The sequence below is a fragment of the Parasteatoda tepidariorum genome, chromosome 9 (genome assembly GCF_982258835.1).
Source record: "Parasteatoda tepidariorum strain Cologne lab strain chromosome 9, Ptep-v5.0, whole genome shotgun sequence".
Lineage (NCBI taxonomy): Eukaryota > Metazoa > Arthropoda > Arachnida > Araneae > Theridiidae > Parasteatoda > Parasteatoda tepidariorum.
In genome coordinates, this window is record NC_141763.1 from 101,660,982 (window position 1) to 101,683,705 (window position 22,724).

A 22,724-nucleotide genomic window follows, 5' to 3' on the forward strand; every position below is an offset into this window, starting at 1 on the left:
TCACAATCTCGTAACGGTTGCGCCTACTTCGATGGATAGTCCACATTGTACGGTTGACTTGCTATTTGTGAATGCATCATTCACCTCCTGCGCTGTTGCTTCTCAATCTCGTCTCGAACATTCACACATCGCTTACACTCTCAACGCCTGCATACTCTCGACTGCTAATGGCAACACAGGAGCGACTTCGACTGTGATGTTAATACACCTCTCACATTCAGCACTCAAAAAATCCGGTGACTCTCTCCCGGTCTTTCACAAGTACATCAACTAGTGAGATCTGTTCATCGAATTATATCCCTGATAAAAAAATTCTGGTGGGGGAGTACTGTGGCGTAACTACCACTACAAAAGTTTAACATCATTCACTAGTATATAAAGCATGCTAACTTGATTCTATCATGAGGTACCTTCTGATAGATGACGGTTGGCATGGTCGATAACTCCGTCCCCACAAACATTCAAAGACTCAACTTTTTACCTGTGTTTGAGTTTCATTAGGAAGACGATGGCTAGTTTATTAATTGGGCAAAAGGAAAAGATTTTCCCAAACATAATGAAGAGCGATAGTTAAAAGCAAAACAAACAGATGTGGGGATTCAAAAATTTTATCAAACAAGTTTGTTTTCATGCTTGATCTAGGAGTTTCCTTGTCTTCTGTATTAGGTTGAAAATTACGAATGAACATTAATAGCAGCCATAATAATAAACCACAATAACCAAAAATAGCATTGCCTCAGTAATTGCAAACGTATTTTATAATACTTCGAATTCAAGAAATATTGAAAAAAGTACTATTAAATGTACAGCCATGCTCGTCATCTTCAGACTAGTCGTGAAGGTACTGTGAGTGAGGTAGTGTGAGCGCGACTGGCAGAGTCTATTAGACGAATGTTACTTAGTTATGAATGTTTAGTTAGCCTAGTAAAATATCAACTTTGTGAAAATATTGTTTTATTTTAGTCTCATGGCCACCCATGTCTGGATTTAAGTCACAGTATTCCCAGTACAGTAGAGTACATGAACGACGCAAATGGCAGTCTAGTTAATTCTGCTCAACTGTACATTCCTGTACCCCCTCAAGCTTTCCTCAGCTTCTTCTCCTTGTGATATCTGTCCTGCTGCACTCCTCTCTGTACAGATATACTTACGAATTTCTCTGGATGTACTTGGTTGTACAGCTTGTACTGTTCAGTGTTTTTATTCCTGCAGGTCAGGGCACTGTTAACTCTTATGTCATGCAGTTATTTTGATTTAGTATTTTTGTAAAATGTTCAACGTATATTCAGAGAAGAAAAAAATACATGTAAGTGCAGTTGTCTGTTTTTATCTAAATATATATACACTATCAGTCACAGTCAAGTCATTGAGGTTTGTTATATATTTTATAGTTTTATAGCTTTTTTTTGTGCATTTACTGTATATTGATGTGTTCTAACAGTTTTACGACTTAGGATTGTTTTTATGATGTTTTTGGTTGTTATTTGTTTTTTACTGTTTACATGTTGTAGTTAAATGTCTCAAATGGGCACAAGGTTGGAAAAAAAAAAGATTATGTATATTCTATATATTCTTCCGGTGATAAAATAAAGTCTACTTTGAATGTCTGCAGTTTTGTGTCTATTCTGACTAACATTAACTAAACTTTCATTTACTTTTTTCAGCACCATAGACTTTTTTTCAGGCATGCCACAAAAAGAGGGGAAAAAAAAGCTGAAACTTAGCATACTAATGCAAAGAAACACAATTTTTGCAAATCAACCACCATTAGAATTGCAAATTAAACAAAAATAAAAAATACTATATGAAGAAATAATTAATAAGCTATAAATTAAATTAAAAATTATTCTTATACATGCATTCAGTTAAGTATTCGTTCAGTTTTAAGTTATATGACTCTTTTCTTAGTTGTTGTCACTACTTATTGAACTCTCAAATGGATAATTCTAACTAAGAGCTAATCTGAAGATTTTAGCACTCTGTAAAAATTCATAATTTTATTAAATTGAATACTTCTTAATTAAAAAAGGGAATTTTAAATTTAAACAAATTATTTGTGGTCTATCTCTCAGAGCACTATTTTATAAATTCTATGATGATTAATTGTTAATTCATTTCCAATAACGGGTACAAAGAGATTAATCCAAATTTCTGAAACATCACATGCGATTTGATTTCTTTTTTAATAATTTTTTTTTCATAATTTTTTTTAAATGACTCGCTAATATCCCCTTAAAAAATTTCATTGGATTAAAATGTAATGAATCAGGTTAGTTTTCTTTATACCTAATATTCTGAAACAACAAAATGAGTAGAATAAATAAGGTACTTCAATCACTTTATACATTCTGTGGAGGGTCCCCCAGTTCAATAAATAAAATATTCACAATTTTAGATTATTTATTTATTTAGTATTATTTTTTAAAAAAATTATCGAAATGTGCTAAGGATAAAATACATTATAATATCGTCGCTTTTATCATATAATATTACTACTTTATATCATATAATATCATCATAATTTTTAAACTTTTAAAAATTTGAACTCTTAATTTATGTTTAGATCTAATAATCATGCAAAATAAGACTCATTATGTAAACATAAATTAACGGATAAACGCCAATCACAGAAATAATGGAAATTGTCGACACAAGGTGCAGGGGAAAAAAGATTGGCTCACCTGACTCTTTTGAAACAATTAAGTCAAACCCTTCTCAGAACGATGTACAAAGCAGGATATTATTATAATGATGCATTTAACTAATTCTATCGCTTTATATAACTTATAAGCAGAGAAATGCTCATTCAAACTCGTTAAAAAGAGATATTAGACTGAAAAATATATTAGTTACAATAAAAAATCAACCAGGAATGATGAATTTTAAAAACATTATGTCTAAATAATGTGTTTGAAACCAATCAAATAAACATCAACAGAAAGTTCGAATGAGGATAGGGAATATTTTGTGCTATGCATGAATAAAACAAAACAGCCATGAGTAAAATACAAATTAAAATTATAGAAATGGGAAGTACAGTGCACAGACCACCATGAATATTACTTTTGATCTAATGATTGGATTTTCACGATTTAGGACTTAATCTTAAAGGTTCGAAGGGCTCATCAAATATGCTAATTAATTAGAGCAGATGCTATTTTGAGTTACGAAATCAGACACAAAAACGTAATATCCCTGAATAAACATACCTTTTTTCTCTCGATAAGTTCAGATTTTTGACAGGACTAGTTTGGTCAGGAGAGCAGTTCAAAGTTTAGACACCTTTATTAATTTTACTTTTTGCGCATTTCACCATATCTTGAGAACTTTTTATGCCAATTGAAACATTTTTGCACACGATTATAAAATTTGTTTAAGATAATTCCATTTAAAATATAACCTTTAGAAAATATTTATTATTTTACTAAATAACAGTCGAAATTTTTTTTTTAATTAAAAGGTATATAGTTTATTACATTATCTTAAAGAATTCCATTTTAAATGGAACAAATACAAAATAGGAGCGAATACGGTCAAATAGTTCCTCAGAAATCAATTTTTTAAAAAGTTGTATTTTTAAAATTGCAAACAATGAATGATAGGATAAAAATAACCAGACAATTATGTGCAAAGCAGCTAAATCATTAGGGGAAGATAAACAAAAAAATAAAAGTGAAATAATAAATAAAAAAACAGGTGTGACAGGGATCAAGTGGGAACCCTAGGGCGCAAGATGTAGAAATCAAATAAGAAATTTTTTTAAATATATTGGAATACCAAAACGATCATTAACGAAATAAGAATTTTTGCAGGGCTCGAAAAAACTCATCCTCAAAACTTTTACCCGTCCCAGAGGACCGCTTATCCAACAATGTACCCGTCCTCCTTTGAAACTAACCCGTAGCTTCTAAATAAATAAAAATATAATTTTCTCTTATTTATTACAAACATTTATATAAATTACACAATGAATTAGTAGTTTCTAGGATTACAAATACTAGAATTACAATGTAGAGTAATAAAAGAAATGCTAGGTTACTAATAGTAACCTAGAATTTCTTTTATGAAATAATTTAAATGACAAAGGTAAATTTATCCGAGGGTACTGCATTTTTTAAATGAATCAAATATGACGTTTGCCTGTTCCACAATCAAGCCAATGATTTACAGAGGTTTCGGCACAAAAATCTGAAAGGGGTTTTCTATTTAGGTAGATGTTCATAATTGCGTTTAACGCTTCTTGTTTAAGACCAGTACGTAATGTGTTTTTTTGTAAGTTCATTGCTGAAAAGCCCCTTTCAACCACTGCAGTACTCCCAGACAGAGAAAACATCAATTTCACCATGCGCAGTATGCTGCTGTATTTCTAGATTAGAGGGTCATTTTAGAAGTGAGGTGTTGGACTCTTGTAAGATAATAAAAATTGAAAATGTATCACGAACACTAACGGGAAAATGGACGTCGGATTCGAGAAATTCGTTGCCCGAGGGGAATTTTTGACCGCCGAGGACGGGCAGTTTTTCGAGCCCTGAATTTTTGTCCTAAATTATTGAAATTCCATATTTTGAAAGACTTATATAAATATGTTCTAATTCCTTGAGAATCCCATTATCACATTTTTTTCCAGTGGTATGTTCAAATTCTAAGATGTCCCATTGGAATGTTCAAATTACCTAAGAATGCCAGATGTCCCATTAGTTGTTCAAATTCCAAAAATGGGTATAATGAAGCGGTATTTTGAAATCTTGCGTTTTCCAGGGATATGTTCAAATTCCCGGAGAATCTCAGATGTCCCATTGGTTGTTCAAATTCCCAAAGAATCCCAGGTTTTCCAATGATATGTGCAAATTTCTTAAGAATCCCAGGTTTTACCTTAGTATGTTTGAATTCTCTAAGAATCCCAGTTTTTAGTGATATTTTCTAATTTCAAAAGAATTCCAAGTTTTCCCTGCTTCCATAGGGAGTGGAAATCTGCAAAATGAAGAATGACACCCATAGTGTAGTATCCTAGCCAACTGTCACGAGGAATCACAAAGGGGTGACAACTCCACGAAGGAGCAAAAGCTTTCCTTTTATAAAATTTAAATAGAAACATATACACAATCGTAGAACATTAATAATAAAAATTTTTAATAAAATATATTATTTTATATACAATAAAGATAAAATTTTCTCAAAATAAATATTCAGATATCATTTCCTTATAAATGTTTCTTTCCCCCCAGATTTATACAATAATTTGACTGATTTTATCACAATGTCCTTTGTTACAGCTTTACACATGTCATAAATAGTCAAAGCAGCCACTGTAGCTGATGTCAATGCTTCCATTTCAACACCAGTTTTATCAACAGCTTTGACTTTAGATTTAATGACCACCTCATAATTGAGAGAATTCAATTCAAAGTTAATTTCAATGAAATCAGTTTCGATGGTATGACACAAAGGAATGATGTCGCTGGTTTTCTTTGCAGCCATTATGCCAGCTACATTTGCAACTGGCAGAACATCACCTTTTTTAATTTTATTTTGCTGTAAAAGCTCAAAGGCGATTTTACCGAGGTGGACAATCGCTTCTGCTTCAGCAATACGCACAGTCTTTGGCTTTGAGCTCACATCTACCATATTTAGTTCTCCCTTTTTGTCTGTATGAGTTAGTTGCTTTTGAATCGGATCATCCCTTGAATCAATGCTATAGAATCTGTACATGTTTGATGAATTTGGCACTGTTTTGTTACTCTTTAGTATATTAATAAAACTATAAAGATTTGTTCTTAATTTGGCACACTTTAACCATCTTGCTGTAAAATAAAATAAATGATAAAAATGAGGAAGACAAAAATGAAAAAGAACTTATTTTCTAAAATTGTTTAGTTTATTAGCTGTAAAATTATTTTTTGAAAACATTATCCAGTACTATTGGCTAATGTTACCCGGCACTTCTGAATTTCAGGCTGTCACAAAATGAGGTCAAATTGGTAGGATCGATGAACCTATTTTTAATAACCTTTTCCAACTATATTTATTGTAACACAAATAGCGAAACAAAAATTTTCAACACGACAAAAGTTCTGCTTAGAAAAAAAAAACTAAAAGACCAAGTATAGCTTACATAATTCAACAAAATGAATTATCAAATTGAATTGAAAACAAATTCTTCTCTTGTTAATCTATTAATACTGTTAATCATATATATATACAGTCAATTCGCTATAACTCGAAGTACGATAACTCGAATATTACTATAACTCGATTTTTTTAAGGGGTTCCGACCCTTTTATCTTCAATTTCATGTTAATTATTCTCGATTACTCGAATTTTACTTCCTTTAACTCGATTTCTTTTGGATCTTTTAAAGCAAGAAAAGAAACCTAGGAGCTGATATCTTGCCCCTTCCTTTGCACTATGTCTTACGCACTCTTCATGGAGGAGCTAAAGCTGTCCCTTTTGAAGTATGTGAGCAGAGGTTAAATGAAACGTTACCAAATTTACTTCATGGATACAGTTAAAATGATGTTTTCAATATTGATGAAATGGGTTTATTTTTAAAATGTCTTCTAAATGAGACTATGATGTTTAGGGATGAAAACTGCTCAGGGGGGAAAATGAGCAAGGAACGCTTGACTGTCCTAGTTGAAGGAAATGCATCTGGGACAGAGAAATTGCCCTTACTTGTTATCGGAAAATACCGAAATTCCCGATGTTTCAAGAATGTAAAAACGTATCCTTTGGATTACAAGTCTAACAAAAAGTTTTCGATGACATCAGTTTTATTTGAAGACTATGTAAGAAAATTGGATCGGAAATTCTTCGCTAAAAAAAGAAAAGGATAAATGCACAGCGCATAGTGATCTACCTAATTTGAAAGCAGTAAACTTGCAGTTTCTCCCGCCAAACACAACAGCAAAGTTGCAGCCGATGGACCAGGATATCATAAAGTGCTTCAAACAGTCTTATCGTAAATAGCTTGTCAAAAAAATGATCTTAAATATTGTAAGCATTTAGAAGATTTGTAATTAATAAGCATTAATTAAATAATCCGACAACAAACGGTAAGTCGAACTTCCAATATGTCTAAGTTTTTCGTCAGTGCTATCAGATTCGAGTTATCGCGAATTCACTGTATATTTATTTTTGCTTCAAGAATTGAATGTAGTTAGTGTTCAAAAAATTACATTACATGAAAAAAGAAAAGGAGTATTACATTTTTCATTTAAAAAAAAGATAATGTAGAAAGTATTTTAACCCACTGAAAATAAGGTTGCAAGTTATAACTAATAAATTTAACAACAATTTAAAATAAAAAGACCAATTTTTTTTAATAAAAAAATAATTTTTAATAAATTTAAAATAAAATTAATTATGTTAACTAATCCAAAAATTTAAAGCAACTTTTACAACTTTAAAATGAAAATAAAATTATTTAATAGATTCAAAATTAGTAAATTGAAAAGAGAAAAAAAATTATAAATAAAAATTATTTGATGGTTTAATTTGAGTTTGTTTAGAAGTGAAAACAACATAATTAATTTAAAAGTAAACAAAGAAGATAAAAAAAATCTTTACATACTTTTACAATTAAAACCAATTTAACCACCAATTAAAATCATTGGACGATTTTTCATTTTTTGAAGATTAAACATACCTATGAATGAAAGAAAAAAAAATTACATATATGATTAGCAGTTAATATTTAAATAAAGTATCCATATTTAATTTGAAAAATTAAGAAAATAAATGCTCGTATGTTTTTTCAATGAGACAAAATAGCACTATCAAATAGAAACTAATGACTAGAATCAATTTTAATTAGATTAATTCATTAGATATTTAATTCATGTAAGATATATTTTTAATGTAACTTAAAAGCATGTACAAAGTCAGAACCATCGCTAGATTTTATGGGATCCTTAAATCAAACTCTAGAGCTTTTGCTCAAATGTTATATAAACAATATTAACAGCCCTTAGAAGTGAGAAAATGTGTGTTTCCTTTAAACATTCATAAAAAAAAATTTCAAATAAATCTTATTTTCTTATTATTATAATTCTGATTTATAAAAGGATTTTTGTACAGTCTTCTTTTCAATTCCATTTATGTAGTAAAACATTTCATCCATATGAAAAAATATTTCATCTGCAATGATTGACAAGGCTTTCAAACTTTAAAAATTAAAATAATTTTTTTATAGTTATTAAAAAAATTAAAACATCTTGTAAATAAATGTTCTTTAAACTCCTAGAAAAGCAGGGTTAGGGCAAATCCCCCACCTTCCTTCACTTTTTGATAACAGATAGAGAAAGCTAAGTATATATTAAGTAAAAAGGAATTTTCTTTTCAAAATTTCTATTTGTCTTTTTTTTTGTTTTTTTTTGTCATGCATATCTCTCTTAGTCCTTTCTTCTGAAGAAAAAGGCATTCATTTAAAACATCTTATTTCTTCGAAACTTTTTAAGACATTTTGCAAAACTTTGGAAAGTTCTTAAAATCCAGGAGGTCCTAATTTCTAAATCTCTTTTTACTGAAAGCAAGTCCCTATTTAAGACACAAATCTCTTCATCCTCTTTTTAAATCACGTGAATAGGAATCGCACTGCACGATTTCAAAATCATGTAAAGACGAATCGCAACATTTTCGACTGATGCACGTTAAATCTGTCGAGTAGCAAAAGTCCTCCATGCTCCCATAACAAATCAATACCTCTGGGGGTACTGGATTGGAGATCGATTTTTCTCTGATTCAGGTCAAAATTATGATCTGTGGATGAATGAATGGGTGTATGAATGAGTCCGCCCAATAAACGGGTGCGACGTATGGTGTGGCAGAAGTCGAATTCTTTGCCATATATGGCGCCACTGCGAAACAAGAACAATCGCACCCCCTCTGCCTAAACAGGCGTACGTCAACAACAACAAAAGTTTCAAAAATTCTTTGAATTATAAAAATTTGACTGGCGGAATCCGCGAACCAATAATCTAGAGACAGACGGAATTCTGCAATATTCACGAAAACTAAACATGCCCTGTTTTTAGTCCCAGACAAATGAAACAAAAACTCGGAATGCAATCACCCTGACTGCATCAAGGGTGGGCAACAATAAAATTTGTTACCCAGAATTATTCTTATCTTCACCTTCAACTGTTCATAAAAAAAAAATTAATTATATTCTATATTGAAAGTTCGCCAACATAAAATGCTAGTAATTCTCTCTCTTTTTTCTTCTCACTATGCAAAATTATGTGTCCCTGGAGATACGCTGAAACCAAAACTTACTTTTTACCTTCCCTTTAAGATTTTTGGTTTATTTTACACATTATAGCAAATTTGGTAGAATTACTCTTATAAATACTGAATCTTTGTGTTTAAAAATGACCTACCTGCATGCTGTTTCTTTTTAGACAGCACTGCAGTTGAAATCAATTGAAGAAGGCTTTCCTCAGAAGCTCCCTCTCTCAACGCATCTCGGAGAGAGACTTCCTTATTCCCAAAGAGGCACACCTAAAGTTTAGAATCAAAAGAGTTTAAAGGGTCATATTAAGGATGCATTCATTACAGACACTTTCATACATTACTTACATATTGATAAACTTACATAAATTTATCGGCAACTTACAGTACGTCTCACATTGCAGCACTCCCAGTCCAAATTGTATTTAAATTTTATCAAAATAAAAATAATTTACATCATTTTAATGTGGCCTTCTGCTCATATGTTAGGAATAAAAAATTTGATAATAAATAATAAATATAAAAATAACAAAATATAAAACAAAAATCTATTTTTAAATATAAAGAAAACCTAAAACTTCATAAGATAAACAATCTAATAATTTTCATATAACTGCTATCAACGAAATCTCCGATAATTATCCACATTGATTTAATTGTGCTAACTTAAAATTGCAGACAAAATATTCATGACTTATTAATATTATTCTAAGAAAACTCCACCGCCACTATTTGGATATAAAAGCTTCAGAAGCAATTTTTAAAGACCTTTTTAAGAATAGTTATAAATTTGTACACTCTTAATGTCTTAAACATTTTTAAACCCTTGATAATATAAAAATTTAACTTGCTTCAAATTATATGAAGATGGTTATAAGAATCAGCATGTTTCTAGCGATCAGAAATCGGCATCCATCTTCAACATTTACCATATGTGAATAAAGATAACAAAAGAAATTTGAAGCAGAAAACGTTTCAAATCTTGTTTGTTATCCTCATTCATGTCTGAGAAGTCTTGAAAATGAGTGCTTATTTTTGAATGTTAGTAACATACTTGACTCATATAACTATTCTCATTATACTGTGAAGCAAATTAATTTTATATGTGTGTCTCTCCAATTTAGTTTCTTGGGATTATTTCTTTAATCGTAACCTTATCAAAGACATTGAGAATGTCCTAATTAATGAACACTTCAAACGAGAATTTTAAAAACTGTTTCTGTAACTTTTACAGTCATAATAAGTACATTATAGGTATGAAAAGTACATTATAGGAAGTGGAAATTACTGGACCACTTCTGGAAATCCTACTTTGTATATTGGAAGATTGTATGTTTAAACTTAGAGGAGATTATTTGTTATACGGTTTTTAATTGCTTACCAATCTTCGATTTAAAGTTTGTTTTTTTTTCACACGTAAATGCACTGTTAGTTAAGTAAAATTAGGTTATAGTCCTATCTAAAGAAGGAATAAGTTGGCATTATTTTATGATTTCACTAGTAATTAACACTTTTATGGGCACTAGTAACTTAGTAAACTGCAAAATTCAAATAAATTGCTTCATTTATATTGAAAGTTTTCTTCAAATTATCATTTATTTCTTGCTAAAAGAAAAGAAAACTACTTCCTATATTACTTAAAAAGAAAGTAGAGCTTTAATTCTGAACTATTTTGTGAAAAGTCATATGACTGGAAACTTTTATGCAGTGGCTTACCTTTAAATTACCATCTGCTGTAATTCGAAGGCGATTACAGGAACTACAGAAATTCTCTGTCATAGAAGTGATAAATCCTATCTGGCCTTTGTAACCAGGAACTTTGTAAGCCTAAAAATACAAGTATGGAAATTAACACAAGGGATCAAATTGAGTGATATAGTATTGGGGGAAAACAACCAAGAAAAGATCATTGTTTTTATTGCCGTTTGCAAAGTTTCAATGGGATCATTATGAACAATCACCCTTTTTCCGCAAGGAAGAGTTTGCAAGTAACATCAAGAGAAAATATTTATATTTTACACCCATTGTTAAAAATTAAACTTTTATCAATAACTACTGTATGATTTAATCCATTGACAAAGCATTTTTACCTACTATTTGGCAACAATGTTTGAGTTTGAGTAGTAATTCTTTATTTATGCAGCACTGGAGCTGCAAAATGGGCTATTGGTGATGGTCTGGGAAACATCCCTGAGGATAATCTAAAGATATGCCATCACAATCTTGATCCTCTGCAGAAAGGATGACTTCCCTGCTTTGGTAGCTTGACTACATGCATGTCATGTTGAACCATAGGACAGTTTAACAAAGACTGAAGACACACCAGGTTCCTACGCAGGCTGATCAAAGTGATAACCCACACGCTCACTGACCGCAGCAAATGATGCTTGTCTATGATGCCTGTAAGCTAAATTATTTTTAATATGCTTATTAATAGCTTTAATATATACTATTAATATTTTATAACTGTATATTCCTCCAGTTATAGAAGCTGCTTTGTACAAACAATTTGTTGAAGAAAAAAAAGCTAACGAGTTCTATTGATCCAGTTAAATGGTGCAAGAAAATTTTAAAATAAAACATCATTACTTGACAAAAATACATTTACTATATTAAAATTGTGGTTATACGGTCTACACTTCATATAATGACCCCTGAAACCCGGGAAAAAATGATGATATAGCATAAGGATGTTGTATCATTAGTGCACAAAAATACCGTAAATATAACTCGTAGCCAAAAACTATTTGACCACCTAGAATAAAAATCTAGCGAATCAAGTCAGTCATTCAAAGGGTGTTCCCTATACATGTGGCAAGATCAAAATAAATAATGCTCTTAAATAATTTCTTCGAAAATTTTTGTGAAATAAAATGACTGAATTTCAGTCGCTAGACTAGAATGAATCGGACAGTGTGGAGGTCACGTCTATGGAGTAATAAACGAGACGCATAGCTGCTACGCGAGACTTAACGCATAGGTCATTAAAATGGTACTCTAAAGAGAATAACCATAAAAAGCGTAAACTTAATTAAAATTAAGTTTAAATGTAAGTTAAAAACCTAGATTTGCAGAGTTAATAATTGAAAATTCATTAAAAAAATCAGTTCAATTACCTGAAGTAAGCCTCTTATTAATTACTTTAGATAATTGAGGTCCTACAGTATTAAGATGTTTTGAGAATATTCAATGAAAAATTTAAAAGAATGAATTAAAAATATTTATACCTTTGAAGTGTCATTTGGTTGGTCAGTTATTCGTTTTAGGTCTGGATACTCTGCCTTAATCAAATCAAGCATTTGTTCATAGGGAACCATTTTGTTGTCACTCCACTTGTTGCCACCAAAAGGACAATATTCAATGAAGCGAATATCAACATCCTGTAAATGAATCAATTAAAACACAATAATTTATAACAATGGTGAGCAACTTATCTGGAAAATATAAAATACAAGTAAAAACATTTCATTTCCTCTTTTTAGTAAGTTCTTTTTGAAATGTTATGTATAATGTTTACTCATAATTCTGAATAGTAATAGGCATTTAATTCAAAGATGGTTGAAATATTTTTTAATTCATTTAAAAAGGTAGTTCTGAATAAAAATAAACTGAACATTTTAGGACAAAAATTCAGGGAAAGGAAACTAATTTTTATATATAAGGCTAGCTTTATTATATTATAATACTTATTTTAATATTCAAGCAAGCAATAATCTGTGCAAAATTCTATTTCCATAGAGATTTTTCAGAAAACTTACTCAATTTCAATGAATTTTCTAAAATGTACAAAAACCAGGAGAATTTTTATTAAACCAGTAGACTGGGAGAAACAGGAAAAATCCAGTAGAGTTGGCAGCTATGTCTAACTTTCAATACTTACTTACAATTATAATATGTATTAGTAAGAGATTTCACAAGTAAACATGCATTTTCAAATCCAAGAAAAAGAAATAGTAGTCAGGAACTTGAATAAAAACATAAAAAAAAGAATTGTTCGCACTATCAACATTTTATCTTTTACCAATATGTAACAGAAATGAAACAAATAGTTTGAGTTCAGAAGATAGGTATAGTCTTAAATTTTATCAAAAAAGTGCATTACTACTTTTGATTATTTTTTCAAAAAATTACAGTAAAATGCTTGAAATTGATTGAATCACGTTAGTTGTAGATTGAAATTTGTTCCAAATCAAAATGTCGAATTTTTTTTAATAAATAATTGTTTTATATGATTTTTATTTTAAAATCAAAGTTACCTGTTTTTCAGTAAACTTTACAAAAGAGGTTAACTCATCATCGTTAATTCCCTTCATTACAACACAATTTACCTAGAAGACAAATGTACTAATTAAAATCATTATTTTCATATTCTGTTCAAATAATAAAAAGTTTTGTTCTTATAACTAATCAAGCAAATGTATTTTACTATTTGTGGGTAAATTATGCAAACCGTTGCTAAGAACAGGTCAAAATGGAAGAAAAAGTCAAGGCTCAACCTGGGCATGTCAATGATGAAATCATGCAAAGCAAAAAATGTACCTATATATAAATAAAACTTCTTTGCTTCATAGCTGAAGTGGAATAAAGGTCCAAATGTTACGAGTCCTTGAATGACACCAAATAAATGATAAAAACTAAACAGGTTAGAAAAAAGACAATCCAAAAATGGAAGAGAAATCAATTTGTGAAAAGCAAAAGAATAGTAGACAAGGGGATGGTGATTAGCAATGTAACTCCAAAATGTAATCTTTCAACTATGATATTAAAAGAAGTTTTTTATTTTCAAGTATGCAATTTAGGTAATAATTTTTTAAAACACCTAACAGTCATAAATTTTTAATGAAAGTGAATTCTTAGGATAAAAAAGTAATGAAAATAGTATAAATCATTTGAGATATGCATTCAACAAATAAAGGGCAAAAATGCATAGATATCAGGAAATAATAACATATAGTCAAAAAATAAATACAATAAATTTACTCATTAAAATCAAATTTTAATATATCTTTATTAAAAAAGGAGAATCAGTTAAATCTAAGATTACATGCACTGCTATCAGCAGGGGTAATTGTGGGTCCAACTCAAAAATCCTGAAAATTTCTTGAGTAAAATCATTCAAAAAATTAATATCTTTATAAATTTAAATCATTGAAATTTTCAAAACATGATATTCTAAGTTAATTATATACAGCATAATTTAAATAAATAATTATGTGTAAGTTTACTTTTATCTCTAATCACATTTATTATTCTACCAGAAAATTTTTTTAAAATGAAAGAGATGCCAAGCATAAATTCTAGTTCTAATATTTTGAAATAAAATACACAAGAATTTTTATATATAAATGTGATTGAGGATTTTTTCCCCGGAGCACAATCACCCCTGTATCAGAGCAAGCCTGGAGCGGAATTCGTATCGACCAGCCAGTGCCTGGATTTGAACCCAGGTTACTTCATTAGGCAAGTGCTCTATCCTCTGAGCCACCACGTCTCTTGAAATTACGTATTAAGATTCACTCATAAAGATACACAATATTAATTTAATTAAACCTGATACACAATATGGAGTAACATTTGATTAAGTGTAATACACGATATAAAATATCAGTTATCACAACACCATACCTTCAAAGGGTGGAATCCTGCATCTAAAGCAGAATGAATGCTTTTGATGACATTATTGTAGCCTTTGCGTCTCGTCAAGAACTCAAACTTTGCGGGTATTAACGTATCTAGGCTGATATTCAATGCATTCAGTCCTAAGAAACAATTAAAATATTTTAAAAATTATTCGGTTTTATATTAAATATAACAGACAGAAAACTATTTCCTCAAGTAAGTAGCTTAATGTGCTAGCTTGTATACTTTTAAAGCAAAGTTAATATCATACACATTATAATTTTTTATTGATGTAAATAAAATCAGGAGAAAAAAAGAGGAACTTCCTTTTGCGAACCCCCAAGTTTGTTTACAAATTTCTCTTTAATAAACAACTTTCTCATTGAATACCCAAAAAGGTGGGAAATGTGTTTTTTGATATGAAAAACAACAGGGAAAAGATGTCTTTAGACATTGCAAAAGTTGAGTAGGTTAAAAATGATGATTTTGTTTAAAATAAGAATTAAAAAAATCCATAATTTGTATATGTTAAATACATGGTTTAAATATGTTCATAAAATAATAATGAATTTAATAATAAGTAGGTTAAAAAATAATACAATAGTGAATTTCAAAATGAAAAAGAAAATCAATTGAATGCAAATTATTTTTCAGGAGGTAAAATAGCAAAACCAAAATTTTTTTACTTGACTAGTTCAATTGCTAAAATCAAAGAGCTGCATTATTTTACAAAGAATTTAGTTGATATTACTATGGGAAGAAGTTAAAGGAAAGAAGAACATGAAAACCAGACATTGTATACAATACCTAGGTATTATCTACTTTTCCAGTAATATATTCAAAAATCATTCTTTAATGTTGAATATTTCAATAAATAAACAACTAGATACAGTTTTGATCAAAACTTTTGTTGTTAAAATTGTTACTGGTTAATAACAGTGAATTCAGAGTTAACTTAAAAATCAAAAACTTAAAATCACTTGAGCAGAAGAACAATGAGTGACTGACAAAATATTTGACTGACTAACCATAAATGAAAGTAAAATATTTATTAGGAATCTAAAAAAAAAAACATTATGCCACACTTTCTACTGCACTTTGAATCTACGGCATTTTAAAAAAGACTAAAATATTTTTGATTTCAATTCAATTGAATTTCCTCCGGCAGATAGAAAATAAATCCTTCAAATAATAGCTAACTTCATACTTATTTTATAATTAAATATATTTCTTACCATATGCATATAGTGCACTAACTGTTAAAATCTATTTAAAAGTTTTCAATTTTCATTTGCAATGTATCTAAGTGGGAATTCTTCAATTGTTATTTATATAGTTTAACTACACTTTCATTTGTTTCGTATTAGCTTTGAGATAGTGCAATAAAATTTGTTATGTTTTTCTTATAGGTCATTTGACAAGATGGAAATTTAAAAATAAAAACCAAATATTACAGATTTCAACAATAATTATGATATATTTTAAATGAGTTTTAATTTCTCTTTAGCTATATTTTAACAAATCAAATGAAGTACCAGCTTTCTTCAATTCCTTAATTTTCTTATGAAGAAATAGTCCATTAGTTGTTAACCCAATTGTTTCAAGGCCTTTGAACTGAGAAACTGATTCTATAAATAAGTTTTCAAAAAAACTAAAATCAACACATATATATACATTGATATGCATATTTATTTCAGAAAATTTAGAGAATAACTCCTCACCGATGATTTCCAAGAGATCTTTACGAAGCAAAGGTTCTCCACCTGTAAACCGTATCTTTGTTACTCCTAACTTAACAAAAAGTTTTGATAATGAGAGAATTTCTTTGGTAGTCAATAAATGTTGGTCAGGTGTTAAAGTCACCCCTTCCTCAGGCATACAGTACTGACCTAAAATGAAACATTTTAGTAGCTAAATTAAAGTTAAAAACGAAGTCTAGAAATTTTTATTCAATCTATTAAATGACAAGAGTTCCCATTTAAAATTTAATTTTTTTACAAAGTAGTTAAAAATTTAAATTACAAAGATTAATTTTAAGTTAATTTTAAAAGAAGGTTAGAGAGGTAGTGCCCAGTGGCTGAGTGGTGGGGCTTTGCACTTTTGTGTCACAGGTCCTGGGTTCAATGCTCAGACCGGTCAGGCAAGCCTTTCATCCCTTCAGTGGGTCGATAAAATGAGTACCAAGTATGCTTGGGGTCTAAACGTTGGGGGTTCAACGTTTGGCTGACCTCCAAACCGGAATATTTGCTTCTGCACCCCAGAGCCCAAGGTCAAGAAAACTGGGGTGAGTGCAGGTCCTCTATGGGCTGTTGCGACACTGGACTCAGTTTGGAGAGGTAGTAAATTTCACCTTTTCACAGGCATACAAAACTGACAAGAAAGAAATTGTTCAGTGTACCTGGCAGAAAAAGCCTCATGAGAAATTGCCAGAGGAGATGTAGAGGATATTGCCTGCTATAACAAAACTCATTTAAATTAAAATACAAACTGTTTCTTTAGTTTGAAAATTGTTTCTATGTATAACAAGAGAGTTAAAATTAATATAACAGGGTTCGAAAAATCTCACAATTTTTACATGCCCTGTTGCGCATGTAAATCAACAAAACATATACCTAAATAAACCTTCTGCCAGAACATCTCTTTTGATTGCATAAATATAAAAATGACATTTTATTGAGTATGAATCATAAGTATTAAGGTATTAGCAAAAGAAGTATGTATTATACATTATTAACTAGGAAGTATTCAGCAAGAATATGTATTGATGAAGTAAATTCAGAGTCCATTATTAATAAAGAAGTGATATTGGTAAGAACATGCCATTTAACACTATATAAAAAAAAATTTAAAAATCATATCAAATTTATATAACTTTTAAAAATTATATAACCTTTGATTTTTATGGAAAAGCAAATAAGGTAAAATAAAAGTTATACAAAGCAATGTTTTCATATACTTTTTTTAATAAATTAGAAATGCAATTATGTTCTGGTTACGTTTCTTAAGGATTTTAAATTTAAAAAAAATATATTTTGTTACACTTGAGAATAATTTTTCAGATTTTATCATTAATTATTAAATATTTTGAAAAGTATAAAAAGAATTGACACTAAGAGAATGTTTTTTTAATTGTCACTATAAGACAAAATTTTAATGTTCAACTAATTTGTGTTGATTGCATGATCAAAATAAACAACTTTCTACAAGATTCAAATAAAAAATAATCAGCCATATCAAACAAGAAATTTAATTTCCTTCATAGAAGCATGGTAAAAACTGTCACATGACATTCATTTTCCTTTACAAACAGTAAAGTAAAAATTATTTGCTTACTTACATCTTAAATTGCAAAGTTCAGTTAAAGAGATCCTCAAGTAATTATGATGACGACCAAAAGTATCTTCTATACTTGATGCGGCTTTGAAACTGATCTGAAAAATTATTAATGAATTTTCACAGATTAATATTTGTTTTTTTTCACACTGAAAACCAGAGCTTATAAACACAAACAAATTTTATACAACAAAACTATCACCCTCTATCTAATGTTGCATATTACTACAGTCAAAGATGCATAAAACAAGCCTATTCTTAAATTAAAATAAGATGTTTATAAAAATTGGTGTTAGCATATTGTAAGCATTAAAATTTAAGTTAATTATTGTAATTAATTGGACTAAAATTTTTGTTTTCCACTATTTCTATGAAAAAATATGATGGACCAAAACTACAAAAGGATGTAGAAATATTGAAACATATTTATTGCAAAAAAATTATAGCAATATTTATTTAAAATAAGGTTGCCATAGGGTTTCAATATCATTCAAAGTCATTAAAATGAGAAAATACAGTAAAACCTACAGGAAAGACCACCTCTATTTATGACCACTTTTGGGAGACACAGAATTTTTCCCATTGACTTTGTGTTAAAGAAAACCTTAAGAAGGGACCATTAAAACCTCTCCCAGTGAGCGGGCAAACATTTGCACCCCATGCAGAAAAAATCAAATAAGGAAACACAAAAAAATTTAAAACCAAAAAATATTAACAAAACAAATAAGTCGATTAGAATGTATTCAAAATATTTGTATGAAGCTCTTATTTAGAGAGCTCTTTTTGATGACCCCATGTTGCAGTCAGAGTGCACTAAAGATGATGCTATCCTTTCAGAGTGGAAAGTTAAATTTTAAAAAAAAGTTATTATAGAAAAAACAAGCATCTCAAACAAACAAACCTCTCCTCATCTTTTAAAGCTAACTTATTTTCATGATATAAAATTAAATGCCATCTTAAACAAAAAACATAATTATCATTCATAATTGGCAAATTTGTTTTTACACATAATTTTATCTGTTGGGATCATTTTTATAGACACTAAATTTTATTCATCGTTACGTCTTTTCATGGCACTAACAAAAGTGTCATTCCCAAGAAAAAGACAACGACTAAAATTAAAATTGCTTGAGAAAATCATTTACCTTTGATAACAATTTTAAAGTCAATGGAGGTAACCTCTAAGACAGTGTTTTCAGTACAGCGCGAGAATCTCGCATATTTTTTTCTTTTCACGCATTAAAAAATTATTACCGCGAGAAATTCGCGCATTCTATAAATCAATTTCAAAATTCGCGAATTTCTTGTATTTTGGAAAAAGCTTCGAATTACGCCATTTAGAAAAAAATCCGTTTCACTTTTCTTCCTAGATCTTTCATTATTTTCATCATCTGCCCCATTATCTAGCTTCCCTATTTACCAGTATTGTTTAGAACCTTTTCGAACAACAGAACGCAACCACGGAACCCCTTTCAGAGCACATTTCTCTACAATCACATGTTCACCGTAGGTAAGGTTTCTTCATGTAAGACGTTCAAATTTTTTATGCACTTTATGTAAGATGGACAAATACCTTGTAAAGGCAAAATCTTCTATGATGATGCACCAAAAATATTCAATGCTTTAAAAAATAGAAGACGTTAAAAATTTATTATAATAAAAGAAATAATTTTTTTTAAAGAGTTTTAGTGTTTTTTTAGTTTTTAGAAATCTCACTTAACTTTTGAGAAAGGGTGAGAAATTCTCACACATTTTTTTTCGATGATGAAAACACTACTAAGAGCAACCAACCTCCATCAACAACCATTTTACAGTGGAACAAAGAGTGGTCACTGTATCAGAAAAATCTCCCACACTATTAAAATTTCATAACTGCCACAAAAATACCATTTGCCAGAGCCAACATATGTAAGAGAAGTCCACGTATTAAAATTATGAGAAAATCATTCTAAAGGATTTTGTGTTCTCAAAGAGTTGACGAAGTAGCGCCTACATATTTTTCTTAAACTTCACATGTAAATGCTAACTCTGTGAAAAATATGAATGGTAGTTTGAGTTGAAACGCATTTTACAAGACAAAACTTATTTGCCAGCAATAAATATTTAGTCACCAAAGGTTAGCTAACACTAGGAAATTTTTTTTGCCCTGTTGTAAGCATAAATTTTTATTATAAAAATTAGCTTGTATAACTAGAAATATTTCTTTTATAACCATTGTTAAACACCTGACCCAATTTAGGGTTCAGGACTACTAATGTTCAACTCTGCAGCCTTGTAATTTTGAACCAATCCAGAAGACAAGGAAACTCCTGGATCAATACCCCCAGAGGTATTGATTTTTTTATGGGAACACGGAGGACTTCGCGACTCGACAGATTTAACGTGTATCAGTCACCATTTACTTCACGAAGAGACTTCGGCCGGCGGGGATAAAATCCACGAACTCTTGGACAGGAACCCAGCTCTCTACCGACCTAACTAAAAATATTGATAAAGAGCCAAAAAAATAATTTTTTTTAAATCATTAAAATAACAGAATGAAAAAAATTTAATTTATTGGTTTTGATTTATTAAAGTGTACAATAATATACATCCATCATTGGTAGAATAAGATATCAACAAAACTGTTTCAAAATTTAGGCTAAAATTAAATTATTAATGATAAAACAGAAATAAAGAACTTATAACGAGGTATAAATTGTAACTTTTGTAGATATTATCAGGGTTTCACAAATCCAAGGTGCCAAGAAATCTAAAATTTTTAAGTTTATAGTCAATATGTTGGGCTGCTGGCACCTAAAAATTGCCCTAGCTCTAAGAAATTTGTATCTTTTATTTTGCATTCTATACATGAAACTTATGTAAAAAGTTTAATAAATATTATCTTATGAAATAGAATGAAATATTGCCGGGTTGTCACTCGAAATTTGGCGATCCTTTTCCGTTAGCGCAGGTGCCAAAACAGAAATTTTCCAAACATTCCAAAACAAAAATGCAATTCAAACATGTATTTGTTTCAAGACTATACTATTTCAATACTATTTAAGATATTTAAACCTTAACTATATTTAAATCCAATGAACTCTTAAGTTATGAGTAAATTATTTTGATTCTATCAATAGTTTAATATAAAATTTTATCTATCTTTGCCCTAAAATGACATTTGTCATTTTACTAAACCCGAAAACTTTTAATCTAGTGTAAGTAAAAAAATTTCATTTTATTTTTACATATTTATAACAACTGAACGATTTAAAAATATGAAATGCAATACTAAAGTCAATCACAAGGTAAGGCGGAAATCATGAAATCTAACCAAGACAGAAAAATATGAAATAAATAAATTCAAAAACAATTGAAATTTAACCAAACATACAGTTCTGCAATGACTAGAGATATTAAAGTTCTTGGAAATAGACAGGGCTCGAGTTCCAATCAAAATTGATTTTTTTAACATGGATGAACGATTCATATTTTAAACTTATTTTTTAATAGAGAAAACTAATTATAAATATAAATATCTGCTTAAGTGGGAGGTTTCATTTCATTCTCAAGTTGTAAACAGCATGCAGAACCATGCGGTAACGGTTTGTAAATAAACATTATGACATTTTCCGGTTCCGAGATGTTACGGACTTATTTTTGTCTGAAAAATTCGCTGATATTGATCAGGTGAATACTTTGTCATTTTTAGGAGGTTCACTGTTTTTAAAAAAGAAGGAATCTAGTTCTTTTTTGTTGTAGTTCATTTACGTCGAACTAGAGCTGCACAGTGGGCTATTGGCGACGGTCTGGGAAACATCCCTGAGGATGATCCGAAGACACGCCATCACAATTTTGATTCTCAACGGAGGGGATGGCACCCCCGCTTCAGTAGCCCGACGACCTGCACGTGAAGTCGAGCACTTTACGGTAGAACAGTTTAACGAGGACCAATACCGCACACCCTCGGTCCCTACGCAGACTGATCCAAGTTAGCAATAAAAATAAATATACGCATGTGATAATGTATGTATAAAATTACATTTATAATATAATAAATGCAGCAATAATTTTAATATATAAAAATTTAGCATTTTTATTAAGTGGAAAATATATGTAGCATGATAGTGTAACTTTGGATAATGTTTTGTTCTATTCTTACTATCTTTGTAGATTTCTCTCTTCTTCTCTCCAACAATCGTGGGTTTATTCGCCAGTATTTGCTGCTCATCTTCCTCGCTATTATCGAGAACAGGAATTAAATCAAATATCGAAAGATTACGGACAAAGTTATACTGGGGTTCCACTGAATATATAAATTTAAACACGAACATGCTTTCAGTAAAAATATATAAATATAAACAACAGAAAAATGTAAATCAGTATCATACGCCAGATATGCGTGGAAAACTGCTTTTAAAATGTTACAAAAATGGATTCCAGTGAAGAAGGTGTCGACATTCAATTGCAATATATTGGTGGAATTCACTCCGGAAAGATTTCAATTTATGATCTACGCCAAATCTTAGCGAAGTCCTTGCAGTGGCTCACGAGAAAATAAA

The 22,724-nt window shown here is 29.9% G+C and overlaps 2 protein-coding genes across 5 annotated transcripts in view; one reads left to right on the forward strand and one right to left on the reverse strand.

Annotated features, from left to right (window-relative positions):
• Positions 1-1,607, forward strand: part of LOC107454526 (F-box only protein 32) — a 57,322-nt gene extending 55,715 nt beyond the window's left edge. The window contains exon 9 of the mRNA XM_087152515.1: positions 964-1,607. Within this exon, the coding sequence (XP_087008641.1) occupies positions 964-1,110 (147 nt within the window). The 3' untranslated portion in view covers positions 1,111-1,607. The remainder of the gene's footprint in view (positions 1-963) is intronic.
• A 3,499-nt stretch (positions 1,608-5,106) lies between these two features.
• Mocs1 (Molybdenum cofactor synthesis 1) lies at positions 5,107-21,803 on the reverse strand. 4 transcript variants are annotated; one of them, XM_071186493.2, is made up of 11 exons: positions 21,557-21,802; positions 18,185-18,278; positions 16,569-16,736; positions 16,383-16,475; positions 14,854-14,987; positions 13,485-13,556; positions 12,456-12,608; positions 10,945-11,055; positions 9,378-9,498; positions 7,571-7,645; positions 5,107-5,801 (listed from the first exon to the last, which is right to left on the reverse strand). In XM_071186493.2, the coding sequence occupies exons 1-10, from the start codon at positions 21,650-21,652 to the stop codon at positions 7,590-7,592; spliced, it is 1,098 nt and encodes a 365-aa protein (XP_071042594.1). In that variant the 5' UTR covers positions 21,653-21,802; the 3' UTR covers positions 5,107-5,801; positions 7,571-7,589. The 4 variants fall into 4 exon arrangements, with proteins under 4 accessions (XP_071042594.1, XP_015927233.2, XP_071042592.1 ...); XM_016071747.4 differs by lacking the exon at positions 7,571-7,645; XM_071186491.2 differs by lacking the exons at positions 7,571-7,645; positions 16,383-16,475 and having other exon boundaries at positions 21,557-21,803.
• Between the last annotated feature and the right edge of the window lie 921 nt (positions 21,804-22,724).